Consider the following 12779-nt stretch of genomic DNA (forward strand, 5'->3'; position numbering starts at 1 on the left):
ATTGTGGATACTTTCGGCACCTGGGCACCTCACTCTGATTATCTACCATTCCACCAAAGACCACATTTGAGTTTCCCCATTTCCCCGTGTCCCCCATTCCCCCACCTCCACTTTCCGAACACTGCGGCAACCCATTGTTGATTAGCCGGGGACCAATCGAAGTAATCAAATCTTACTTGGTAACTTGCTGGATACTGCATGTGGGCAGTGGTGGTGAGACGGGATTTCTTGAAAACGGTTAATCATTTAAGGAGCTGGTACGCTGAAGTTTCATTAATCACTGTTATCACCAAGTCTCCTCATGTCTACTACTGCAACCACCGTTGAGACCGCCCAGGTCAACCCAAACTTGCATGGCTTTGGTCGCATGCGTGTTGATGGTACCGATAGGCATTTTGGAGATTTCCGAGATGACCTCACCAGAGATGGTTTCGCCATCGTCAAAGGCGCTATTCCCAAAGAAAAGGCTTTGAAGTATGCCGATGAGATGTACTCCTGGCTAGAGGGCTTGTAAGTTATACTTGAGCAATATTTTTACCGGAAAAGCCTGACCAAAAAAATGTAGTGAACTGGGATTTGACAGAAATGATCTGTCTAGTGTGCACAAAGACAAACTTCCCCTGATCAATGAGAAGGGCATGTGTCTGCACTACGCCCTTCCTCATGAGAAGTTTGTCTGGGATATTCGAAGTGAGCCTGGAGTTGTTAGTGCCTTCGAGAAGATCTACGATGACGAGGATCTTATTGTGTCCTTCGATGCCATCAATTTCCAGTTCCCCAAGTACGTTGACCTTCTCACATATAGTTCAGTATGCTAATGCCATGTTAGCCGTACTGACATTGCTCCCAACAAGCCCTGGCCACACCAGGACCAGGACCCTGAGAAGCATGGTTTCCGTTGCATGCAAGGACTAGTGAACCTGCTTCCCAACGGCCCAGAAGACGGCGGATTGATCGTCTGCCGAGGCGGCCACCTCATATCCGAACAATTTCACAGAGCGATGGCCGACGAAGAAAGAATTCCAGCCTGGACACCTGAATGGTATGGCTTTACCGAGCGCGGCATGAAATGGCTCGAAGACCACGGCTGCAAGTGGGAAAAGCTCAGCGCCGAGCCTGGTGATCTTCTTCTCTGGGACTCACGCACGCCTCACTACAACCTGAGTCCGAAGAAGAACCAGCCACGCTTTGCCGTCTATACCTGCTTTATGCCTGTTGCAGACGCGACCCAAGACGACCTACTGCGCAAGAAAGAAGCGTTTGATCGTCGTGTTGGTACTACGCACTGGCCGAATGCGAAGCATACTGGGTCCAATGTCGCCCAGCGGGACGGGAAGGAGGATGCTCATAATCGTTCCAAGCCACTGAATGACCCAGTTTTGAGTGAGAGAGCTTTTAAGCTCACTGGTATTCCTTATATCAAGGCTTAGCTTGTGGGTTCTGCTTGATATAGATCAAGTAGGTCATAAGTCATGATGCCCTTTGTTTTTGTAATGCATTCCAGTCAGAATAAAGCATTCAATGTTCGTTCAATCATCATTGCATAGTCCGACATCTCTTGAAAGAAAAGGCTGGTCTTGGCTTCATGTGATGCTGGTCCCCCTCATCCACCAACGCCATTCTGCGTCAGTAATGATTCCCAGTATCTCTGCATCCCGAAACCTTGGTCCTATGGGAATATGCTGCGATTCCTACGCATCCGCCTAGATAGCCGCTGGTATTCTACTAGCCGTGAACCGCATTGCCTCCAGGAATATCTGAAATGCTTTGCGGGGGAAAAAAAAGAAAAAAAGATTAAAATGGCACAGCACTTTCAATGACGGACCATCGTTGACGATCGATTTGTCACTATTTTGCACTGACTGAATACTCGTCATAGGCCCCGAAGTCCAATTCTGTCATATTCCATAGGTCATTAAATTCAAAGTTTCCAAAAGGATCTGCACTGGGGTTGGTCGCATCGATTGCTTCCAACTCCTGAAGGCTACGTCGTGAAACCTGGTCACCCGAATGTAATGGGTGGTCATTCGATCCTATGACGCCCGGTCGCTGGCGCTGCCCCGACATCGTTTCGACCCCATACTCAGCTGAGCTTTCCATGGAGGGTTTTCGAATGCTACCGTCCTGCCGCTGAAAGATGGAAACCATCCGTTCCCGCAGCTGAGTCCATGTCTGGGTAACGGCGAGCCCAAATCCACGATAAAGATACCAGGCCTCTACAAACTCAGTAGCAGAGGCCAGAAGCTCAACGTCAGATCTAACAAGCCTGCTCTTAGGCTGCCTCAGGACACCAAGAGTGAGGACTACCGCGGCCAAGTAGGTAGGAGGGGCTGCGAGTAGCGTCGATCGTAAACGCATATCAGCTAGTTGAAGCGACCGTGTCACTATTGATCTTGCCGCATTGGCGCAGATTGATGCGCCATCTAAGAGTCGAGGGTGGCTTGGTAGCTTGTCCTTGTTCTTGATCACTTCGATCTCGATGCTTTTCTGTGGGAAGATGATCGCAAAGCGCATCACACTGAGCTGCGCCTGCGGGTTGGTTAACAAAGCTCCCCGAGCTTTGGGGAAGACTTACGTGATAGTACTGTTGGGAAAGAAAGGTTGAAATGACCCTGTGATCGTCTCCGGTATAACCGGTAGTTGTGTTGCAAGGCTTGAGCGAATCTGGCAGGGATTTTTCCCACCCCAATAGCTCCTGGTCTAGTCTTATGACCTCGCCGAGCATTTCAGCGGATCCGCCCTGAAATCTGTGCGAGTATAGACGGTTCGATATTCGACCCATGATGCTACTCAATGCAATCCATGCTTTGAAGTACGGGAGAACGTGACACGCCACTTCGTCGACAAGGAAGTAGAAATAGAGTGAGTCATAGCTTCTGTCGAGAATAGATGGTCTTCCGCACTCTAGCTGCATGAGCTTCTCTAGAGCAAAGCAGGACCACCAAACACGTTCGGGAAGGGTTTCTGGCTCGGGGCCAGCCGTGAGGCCTTCCGCAGAAGTAGAAGCATGTAATTTGTGTAGCCCAAAAGACTGGGCCATGCGGACTGCATGGCCGATGATATTCCACGCCTGACAGTCTTTTACAGCAGCCCTGAGTGCAAGAGACAAGAGAAATAGCGATTGCACGCTTGTCAAGTAAGGTATGGCAGTCAAATGTCCGTGAAGACTGTGGCTAGCTGTCAGATAGTCGAAGCTCAGCTCTAGATCTTCGGATGTCTCGTTCGTGCCAAGCGAAATAATTGCGTAAGCGGAAACAAGAGCAGGTACATGAGCCAGCGTAACTCTTTCTTGCCAGCTTTCGGGGCTGGCTGCCTGTATGGTTCGGATAGTTCTAATCTCTGCTTCGAAGTTGCCTTGATCGATCACGGGTAGATTGGCCAAAATCGCGAGAAGAAGATGTCCACGTATGTGGACAGGCTTTGGCAATCTGGCAAAAGCGGTAGCTTGGGTATGAGAGGCATAGGAAATTCCTCAGTATGTAACATGCCATGTTCAAATAATGGGGTAGCCTGGCTAAAGCCGTACCTTGCTAGATGCAGATCGACAAAGTTAAAGAGGCAGTGCACACTACTGGCGCCAATGTGCTGCACATAATCAATTAGACCTAGTGTTAAAATCACACAAAGGATACGAACAACACCAACCTTAGTTCTGCCCGCTGCACCATCTGCATTGCCACCAACATCTGGTGTCACGGGTGTTTGGGCCCCACCCAGTTCAGTTATACTATGCCCATGTGTAGCTTCTTCCACTTGAGCAGCAGTGCTCTCCTGGTATGCCCTGGACTGCCATGAAAGGTGATCTTCCCCTAGCCTCTCACTTCGATTCGTACGCGTTGATACGACATCTGTGCTCACTGATGATCCGGGTATGGCGGAGCTCCTCGACATGCGTCCTACATCCGCCGAAGCTTGACCCACCAGGTGGTCTGCGGTAGGGACGGTCGGAGTCAGCACTGAATTAATAGAGCTCACTACATCTGGAGCAACTGGCACTGGACCAACAGTCGCTGGCGAGTGATGGACTGGTGGGATAGCCTGGGCCACGTCCTGCCGAACCTTCGACTGCCAGCGCTTGGTGGCTCGGCGGCGAACGGCAGAGCTATTTTCCGGCTTTCGGGGATCTGACGTTTCACATAACTCCCCCCTGACCCTACAGTTCCGGCATTTCGGCTGATGGGCGTCACAGCGAACCTTGCGCTTTCGACACTGGTTACAGGCAAGAGCCACTCGAACCGGTTTGTTTTGGGTAGAAGCTCCGCTAGCTGCCGAGGGTCCCTGTTTGGCATGGACTGGGGTCTCATTTGACCGGGGAAGACCGAAATGGCTTGGTAATGGCATTGAAGACGACTTGCGGGATCGTAGAGAGAAAGCGAAAAGCTGGCGAACCGAGCCGGGGAATTTCTTTTTTTGAAGGAAGTGGTCCCGAAGAAACAATACCAAGATTACCATACACCCAGCCAAGATCATCGCGCCAGCGCATGCGTACTATCGATACGTCTCTTCGTCTCCCCCGCAGTTTCCCCGGATTTTGTGTACCCGAGCCGAAGTCTGTCGTTTCGGGTCAAGTGTTTCCAACCTTGGAAGGTTGTGTAAACATCAGTCATCAATTACCTATTTAGGTAAACTGTACATACTGATCGTGGCGCAGCCTATCAAGACAATTTTACATATGAATGGCACTCCACTGGGATTTTTGATGGAGCGGATTCGACATTTAAATGCACTACCTAGTCTATTTAATCCGATACAGGTGCTTTTTTGACAACTCCACATTCATACCCTGGGGATGATATCTTAAAACTTGATCAGTTCTAAGTTCTACATGACGCAATCGAGATTGAGTTTGAAACGCCAGTAGACGCGACCAATAAATTTTTCAAGAGCAGATAACACTATAGTGGCACAAAAGGGAGAATGACTCGACTAGGGAACTCTGCACCAAAGTGGACGGTGTGCTCCCCCTTGTTCATCTCGTAGTCAGGTCTAGGCTTAGAGAACGCTGCAACCTCAGTGAAACCTGGGTACTGGCCCAGAATATCCACTTGAACACTCTCACCCTCCTCATAGTCGACACCCATAGCCCAGATACCAATCTCCAACTTTACCACCTCTCCCTTCGGTACCTTTTGGACTTCATCATGGGGGTGGAAGGGAAACTGGGGATGTATGGAGCGGTTCGAATCGATCTTTCGCTGCGAAGCGCGCAGAATGCCGATGGAGCCAAGATGGGTTGTTAAACTCACTCTGTCTTTCTCCGCAATTTCGTCCATGGAATTGACCGGTGCACGATCGAAGGGGAATTGTAGCTGTCCGAGCTCTTTGCCTTCCTTGCTGAGCTTACGTAGCTGCACAAATACGACCATGTCATCTAGCTCCATACAGCTCATGAAGAGCTCTATCTTGGGAAGGCCAAGGAGCCGGCTCTTCTGCGTAAAGGTATACTTGAACTTTGAGACAGACCATCGGTCTTCCGAGTTGTGCACAGCTGTACCACTTTGACTCGGAAGTTCAGGAGAGAGGCAACCGTCTGAGGTAAGGTATAGGGTACGGTAATCGGTGTTTGGTACGGGAAAATCGGGGAGGACTATGTCGCTGGTGACATCTTTGTTTCCAAATGGAAGAGTTGTCCAGCGTACTTTGGGTGTCTTTTCCCAATCGTTATCAATACCCTTGAGGTATTTGTCGAAGAATTCCTGCTCGTGGTCAACAAATCTCTTTATCGCAAAGTCTGGGAAAAGGGAGAATTAGATTCTAACCTTCAATTCTAGGTAGCTCTCGGGTACCGCGTAAAGCTCAAACCACTCTTGGTAACCACTCCATTTGATCCACTTCTTGTCCGTGCCGACTTCCATCCATCCGCGAATGGCACCCATGGTGTGAATTTGGCTGAAGTCAGATCCGGTAATGAAGCATGGGATGTTGATCTTTGTCATGTCGACCCGCTTGTCGTTCCAGTAAACGTTGGATTGTGGGCTCCGGCGATACATTTCGGCAATGTCCTCAACCCCGGAATTTCCCTTGATGACCAGCGTGGTGATCAGATCATAATTGCTCATGTTGAACCATCCACCTCGACAGAATTGCTCCCGAAAGATGTCTCCAGATCCTTCCCAGGGGGGCAATAGCTTTGAGCGATCGCGGGTTTTGAGCGGCTGCGTGCCATTGCATGATAGCGAGATATGAATTACCCGCCATGCCGACGTTGCCATTACACCATGCCAGCTTGGCGAGACCCTCAATCACGTCGTGTGCATCTTCAGCTTCTTGCAACCCCATACAGCACGTATCGCCATCACTGTTACCAGCTCCGCGGGCATCAACGCTGGCAATAGCGTAGCCTCGCGCCACCCACCAAGCCGGGTCCAAGCCCTCAAATTTCTCCAGTCCACTTAAATCACCGCGCTCCAGACAACAAGCCCAAGTGCAGACATTGAAAATCATCTCAAGCGCGGAGTATTTCTTGCCATAGGGGGACCATGGTATAATCACAGGTACTTTTTCGGCGCTCGTTGGTCGGTAGATGTCAGCGTAGAGTTGGCAGCCGTCTCGAACGGTGATAGCGACATCATGGTCGATCCGAACGTCGGATTCAAGTTTTCTGGCATTGTATGGCGCAGAGCCCTTGGGTATGACCTCTGATTTTCCTGGAGAAGGCTCGACATAGCCATTGACACCGACTTCGGGCTTGGTCAGTGGCTTGAAGGCGACTTGATATGGGATAGGCATCGCTGTGATAGACTATGACAGGAGATTGTTGACGGGTGAATGAAAGCGCAAGGAGTAGATTTTATCCACGGAGTTAAGTAACGAGATAAAAAGAGAAAGTAAACATATAAACCCCCCATACACATCAAAGTGGACACGGCAGAAAACTGCATCGCATCGCGTGGAGTCGCTGAGACCGTTACCACGGTAAGGTGGGGGTCTCAGCCGGTATCCATCGGAGGGAGAAATATTCGTGCTCGGCTCGCACGTCTCGCATATCCCCCACTCCCCACTTCCCTCCCCCACCCAAGCTCTTTGAAACATCAACTATACCAGCACCGGAGAGCATTGGCCGGGGCCGAATTGTGGGGGATCCACGGCCGAACCGAGCCGAAGCCCAGCCGAACCGAGTGTCACAATGATTTTCTACTTCCTAACTCCAGTTGACCAACACATAAAGCCTTGACGCAGATATCTCACTCAAACTCACAGAGCAAGGACCTCCTAAATTATCTCTAAGTTCCAAAAAGAAACAAACAATAGCCATGTCCACCACCGCTGAGACTAAGCAACGCACGGTTGCCACTCGCTTCGAGACGAAAGACTTAGTTACGTTCGACAAGAATGCAGTTTATGGCGACTGGCGCGACGAGTTCCACAAGAATGGCTGTGTTTTGATCAAGAATGTTATCTCCCCTGAACGTGCCCAGTACTACTGCGACAAACAGATCCAATGGCTGAAGAACTTCGAACTTGGCTTCGATGAAAAGGATCCTAGCACTTGGACGGCTGAGCACCTTCCTGTCAGCTTCAAAGGTGGCATGTACTTTGCTTATGGCTCTACCCATGAAAGGATGGCCTGGGAGGCCCGGACTGAGCCTAAGGTCGTCGAGACATTTGAGAGACTCTGGGGTACCAAGGAGCTAATCTCCTCTTTCGATGGCATGAACATCTCCTTGCCCAACCGGACAGATCTGAACTGGAGCCCTTGGCCTCACTGCGACCAGAACCCGGAGCGCAAGGGGTAAGTCAAACCCTCGAACTCAAGAATTTGTTTTCTGATGATATACACAGTATGCAAGCGGTCCAAGGACTCCTCAACTATGCGCCCAACGGCCCCAAGGACGGTGGTCTAATGCTCATGAAGGGGTCTTCTAATCTATTCAATGAATTCTTCGAGCATAAGCGTGAGTCCGCAGACCACGAAGACGCTCCGCCCCCGGAGATTCAGTACATGGACCTGTTCCTTTTCAGCGAGAAAGACATCAAGTGGTTCGAAGAGCGAGGCTGTGAGCTAGTCAAGATTAACATGGAGCCTGGCGATTTTGTCCTTTGGGATTCTCGAACTATGCACTATGCTTGTCTGCCCGAGGGCAATCAGATTCGCCATGTGCAGTATATCTGCATGACGCCAAGGAAGTTTGCCGATGAAGAGGCCTTGAAAGCAAAGGCACAATGCTTTGAGACTTTTACTGGCACCACTCACTGGCCGCATTGGTAAGTCCACCCTTCCTTGAACCTAATTCAAGCATGAACAACTAATGTTTCTCTAGCAATATTCGTCCAGCCGAGGAAAAGCCTATGCGCAATGGTGAGGTTTGCCCCAAGTACAGAACGGAGCCATTTGAGAAACCAATTGTTACCGACCAGGTACTTCAGCTTGCAGGTGTTAAGCCTTACTGAAAGAAGGGTCAGATGTACATAAGACTCTGTTCCGAACGGGAAATGCAGTCATCGTCTATAACGTCCTATTTCAGCTACTTCAAATATGGCTTTTTAGTATTTCTCGTGGTCTTTGAATAGAGCTACTATGAATTTATGAAGATACACAATAAGCATCCTTATGTTCGTTTACAAAAAATAGACACTGCACTGCGTTATGAGCACAGTATCCAATTTATGTACGCTACGAGATTCTCCAATACCAAACGATTTACCTAACGCTTCATCATCGACCAGAACCTATACAGAAGCAAATACTCATACTGCTGCACTTAAGTGCAGTCCATCATGCGGCCTGTCTGAAATGGGCCACGGCGGGCAGAGTTCACGGCCACTGGGGACCTGAAACTTGGATCCCGTATTCGCCTGCTCGGCCCGGGTGGACGGTGGGCTCTCCTCCTCATCCCCCACGGGGTCCGAGGCAGGAAATTGCGGGGGATTTGTTTCCAATTTCAAGTGGGCGGGCGCAGACGTTCCCAACGGGAAAATTATCTTCATCGAATCAGAGTCACTAAATGGTCATCGTATCATCTAGGAGACCAGCAAACTCCCTTTCAATAACAATGGCCCTAGCGCCTCCATCACCGGAGGGCACTATAAACACCACGTCGTTGACTCGTTTTCCTGTGCCGTTTCCCACCCAGATCTGGTGATATGCCAGTTTTTCTACACCCGTGCTATTGAATACACCAACGTGCGAACACCATGGCCAAAACCTCTTCCATTGAGCAAGTTGAGAATATCGACGTTGAGGACGATGGTGAGGAGATTTATGTGACAAAGTCCAAGGTGAACGTGAGTGGAACTGTCCAGCTCACTGCAGGGACGATTGTATATATACCGACCCCTACGAGTGACCCTCGAGGTTTGTTTGCTTTCCACACACCTTTGTTCTCTCACAAATTTTTGACCGTGGGTGTGCAGATCCACTAAACATGCCAAGATGGCGGAAGACAATGATCCTGATTGCCATATCCCTATGTGAACATTCTCCTGTTGATGACATGGTTTTGTAGAGGCAGACTAACATGTCTAGTCTCGACCATCGGGTTGTGCATCGTCTCCGGATTTGGCGGCCTACTTGCCTTTTACATCCCTGGATATGTAACTGCTGGCAAGACATATGCCGACATTACCTCTCTCATGACTTACCCTACACTGACTATGTGAGTGAAGTTCCTGTCCATCTCTATACCTCGCCTAATGATAATTAGGGGCATCGGCAACTTGATTGGGATGCCGATAGCCATAGCAGTGGGTCGTCGCATTGTTCTCCTCGTCGCAACTGCTATTATGCTCGTTGGTGCTATATTGTGTGCGTTTGCAACAAACTTCGAGTGGCACCTCGGAGCGCGTATGCTTATTGGCCTCGCTGCTGGCCAGAGTGAGGCTCTTGTTTCCCATGATCACTCAGGTAAGCGCAATAATCCACTTTGAGTCTCCTATGCCTAGCAGAGCGCGAAAACTGACCGTGCTCCGTAACTCTAGGAAATCTTTTTTTCTTCACGAAAGGGGCACGTTCCTCATGGTTCAGCAGACAATTCAGACGATCGCAACTGCTGTCTTGGTTCTCTTCGCCAGTCCAATCGCTGGAGCTATAACACCTGAATGGTGGTATGGGCTTGGTGCTTGTCTTTCCGGGGTTTCCTTGGTGATGGCATTCGTCTTCGTCCCCGAGACAAAGTACTTCCGCCCACGATCCTCCTTTCAAGAGAACAAGTCGACTGAAGGCGTGGGAGAAGAGTCGGATGAAAACTTCTCCAAACGCACTCACAAAGTGGTGACAGACAGGCCTGCCCTTGACTTTGTCACCTACGAGGCTCGTACTTGGCGATCCGATCTTCGGCTTTGGATTGGCTCGCCTGAGTGGCGCATGGGAATGAAAACATTCTTCGTGAGTTTTGAAAACTTCACACAAGAGCTACACTAGACTAAAGCTTCGCCTAGCAAACTTTTCAACTGCTTTTGTTCCCCAATGTTCTTTGGGCTATGGCATTGAATGGCCTCACTCTGGGTGTCAACATCGCCATTGGCACCACCTACGGAACCATTCTCACCTCGTCGTACTACTGGCCGGAAAAGTCCGCAAGCTACATCAACTGTGGCCAAATAATCACATCCCTAATAGCCCTGCCCGTCTTCGGCTTCGGCTCAGACAGGCTCATCGCCTGGTTCGCCAAAAGACGAAACGGCATTCATGAGCCCGAAATTCGTTTACTACCACTCATCTTCCCCATTATTATCGGTGTATTCACTGCAGTACTGTATGGACTCGGTGCCACCGATCCAACATCTTACCACTGGTTTGTCTACGCCTGGGCCGTTGCTGCTTACTATTTTACCTTCGTCGGTGCGAATATTGTAGCCATCACATATCTGCTCGACAGTTACCCGCAGCGAGCTAGCTCGCTGTTGATTATTATTTGTGCGTTCCGTGGGATTATCTCATTTGGTGTTAGCTATGGCATCAGCCCATTCATTGACCGAAGTGGCTATGATGGAGCATTTCGGCACCTTTGGGGGTTTGACTGCCGCGATCGGGCTGCTTGGAATTCCTGTGTTTATATGGGGTAAAAAGATTCGTGAGCGCACTGGTAAATTCGCCGTGGACGAGTAAATATGTAATTTTGGGTTGTCCAGACTTATCAAGTATTTCCCATGGTCGAGAACAGAGATAATGACGAACCGCTTCCTAGTGTTTCTGGATTTTTTGTGAATTTAGACCGCATGGATTCGCCAAAAACTCTTGACATAGGTGTATTGACAATTCAAGTTATGTTTCGTTTCCCACCATGTATATTCAGGTGTTCCCTCGAAAGATCCACTATTAGCTTCATCATCGCAATCCCAATGGTTATTGACAAGGCTGGCTCTCATTCACTATATTGTCGCAAGGTTCCTTCTAAAGCTCCGTCTGGCCCTATCAGTTCCAGCGTCATCTGGTCTTCCGCTGGTTCAAAAAGGCGGTTGTCGCCTGGACATCGAAACAAGGGAGATGGGTATTTGCGTGAGATAATGGCCAAGTAAACAGATCGAACTCTTGTAGCCCCAAGCGCGCTCAAGGGACCCTGATCTAACCTTGACCAGTTAGTTGCTTTTGACCTAACAGACACTTGAAAAGGGCCCCCAACTCGGTTCCAGCTCGTATCTCGTGCCTGGGTGAACCGAATCGGCTCGGGTCAGTTCGCGACCGGCTCGGTTCAACAAGTGGTGCTCAATCGTAAGCCAGTTAACTCAGGCCGTTATTTTCTTCTGGGGCATATAACTGTTCGAATTCAATCAAGTGCAGATCACTACCAAAACACTAAACTTGGTGAATACATGACACCTGCTAACAATTGGTGTGGGGAGCTTTGTTCGCGCAAGACCTCATCATGGACGCCAAGGAACCTCATCATGAAGAGCCCGAAGGTGACAAGAACACGGAAATAGTCGAAGTCGACGACCAAACCAGCATCTTCGAGCCCACTGGCGCGACCATGGGACGCTTACGCCGACGAGGCGTCATGTTCTCACTATGCTTGGCTCTATTCCTTTCAGCCCTCGACGTGACGATCGTGGCTACAGCCCTTCCAACAATTGCGAAGGAAGTCAACGCCAGTACCGCGGAATATGCCTGGATTGGGAGCGCATATACCCTATCCAGTACCGCTTCCGTCCCAATATGGGCCCAGCTCTCGAACATCTTCGGCCGGAAACCCATCATCATGCTTGCGAACTTAGCCTTTTTAGGAGGTAGTTTGGTTTGCGGCCTCACAAAGTCTGTCGGATTGCTCATTGGCGGACGAGTTGTACAAGGGCTGGGCAGTGGCGGTTGCCTGATCATGGTGACAGTCATTATTGGGGATATGTTCGAGGTAAAGGACAGGGCCAAATACTATGGCCTCACGGGTATTGTTTGGGCAATTTCGAGCAGCTTCGGGCCTATTCTTGGTGGTGTCTTTACACAAACTATTGGTTGGAGGTGGTGTTGTAAGCTATCTTGCGCTCTGTTGTCTGTGGCTGGTCACTGACCCACTCGCAGTTTTGATCAATCTTCCTTTTGACGGCTTATCCCTCGGTGTGCTATTCTTCGCATTGAAATCGAAAACGAAAACGATACCCATAATGGATGGCCTGAAGTCTCTTGATTGGATTGGCTCTCTGTTGATAATTGGCGGTACCGTATGCTTACTATATGGTCTCGAGGTCGGTGCTTCCGATTAAGAGACCCATGGGCAAGTGCCATGGTGATATGCCTGTTGGTGTTTGGCGTGGTTATCCTCGGGCTCTTCATATTGTATGAAGCCCGCTTCGCGACAAACCCACTGATCCCAGGCCGAATATTGTCCTCTCGAACCAATTGCGCC

General features: G+C 49.7%; 6 protein-coding genes across 6 annotated transcripts; 4 read left to right on the plus strand and 2 right to left on the minus strand.

Annotated features, from left to right (window-relative positions):
* Positions 1 to 301: 301 nt before the first annotated feature.
* On the plus strand, positions 302 to 1430 carry N7519_009212 (uncharacterized protein; the record flags this gene model as incomplete). Its single annotated transcript, XM_057295985.1, has 3 exons — positions 302 to 510; positions 566 to 781; positions 830 to 1430. The coding sequence occupies 3 exons, from the start codon at positions 302 to 304 to the stop codon at positions 1428 to 1430; spliced, it is 1026 nt and encodes a 341-aa protein (XP_057143867.1).
* A 418-nt stretch (positions 1431 to 1848) lies between these two features.
* N7519_009213 (uncharacterized protein) lies at positions 1849 to 4341 on the minus strand (the record flags this gene model as incomplete). Its single annotated transcript, XM_057295986.1, has 4 exons — positions 1849 to 2529; positions 2576 to 3428; positions 3527 to 3585; positions 3637 to 4341. 4 exons carry the CDS (start codon positions 4339 to 4341, stop codon positions 1849 to 1851), a joined length of 2298 nt encoding a protein of 765 aa, XP_057143868.1.
* A 554-nt stretch (positions 4342 to 4895) lies between these two features.
* N7519_009214 (uncharacterized protein) lies at positions 4896 to 6729 on the minus strand (the record flags this gene model as incomplete). Its single annotated transcript, XM_057295987.1, has 3 exons — positions 4896 to 5696; positions 5760 to 6109; positions 6192 to 6729. 3 exons carry the CDS (start codon positions 6727 to 6729, stop codon positions 4896 to 4898), a joined length of 1689 nt encoding a protein of 562 aa, XP_057143869.1.
* Positions 6730 to 7253: 524 nt separating this feature from the next.
* Positions 7254 to 8391, plus strand: N7519_009215 (uncharacterized protein; the record flags this gene model as incomplete). Its single annotated transcript, XM_057295988.1, has 3 exons — positions 7254 to 7732; positions 7783 to 8205; positions 8262 to 8391. 3 exons carry the CDS (start codon positions 7254 to 7256, stop codon positions 8389 to 8391), a joined length of 1032 nt encoding a protein of 343 aa, XP_057143870.1.
* A 744-nt stretch (positions 8392 to 9135) lies between these two features.
* On the plus strand, positions 9136 to 11047 carry N7519_009216 (uncharacterized protein; the record flags this gene model as incomplete). Its single annotated transcript, XM_057295989.1, has 6 exons — positions 9136 to 9295; positions 9467 to 9596; positions 9645 to 9844; positions 9888 to 10324; positions 10378 to 10855; positions 10902 to 11047. The coding sequence occupies 6 exons, from the start codon at positions 9136 to 9138 to the stop codon at positions 11045 to 11047; spliced, it is 1551 nt and encodes a 516-aa protein (XP_057143871.1).
* A 757-nt stretch (positions 11048 to 11804) lies between these two features.
* Positions 11805 to 12636, plus strand: N7519_009217 (uncharacterized protein; the record flags this gene model as incomplete). The annotated part of the gene is made up of 2 exons (XM_057295990.1): positions 11805 to 12402; positions 12455 to 12636. 2 exons carry the CDS (start codon positions 11805 to 11807, stop codon positions 12634 to 12636), a joined length of 780 nt encoding a protein of 259 aa, XP_057143872.1.
* Between the last annotated feature and the right edge of the window lie 143 nt (positions 12637 to 12779).

The sequence above is a fragment of the Penicillium mononematosum genome (genome assembly GCF_028829835.1).
Source record: "Penicillium mononematosum strain IBT 11891 chromosome Unknown utg000005l:1.0-9366267.0:1.0-9372171.0, whole genome shotgun sequence".
NCBI lineage: Eukaryota > Fungi > Ascomycota > Eurotiomycetes > Eurotiales > Aspergillaceae > Penicillium > Penicillium mononematosum.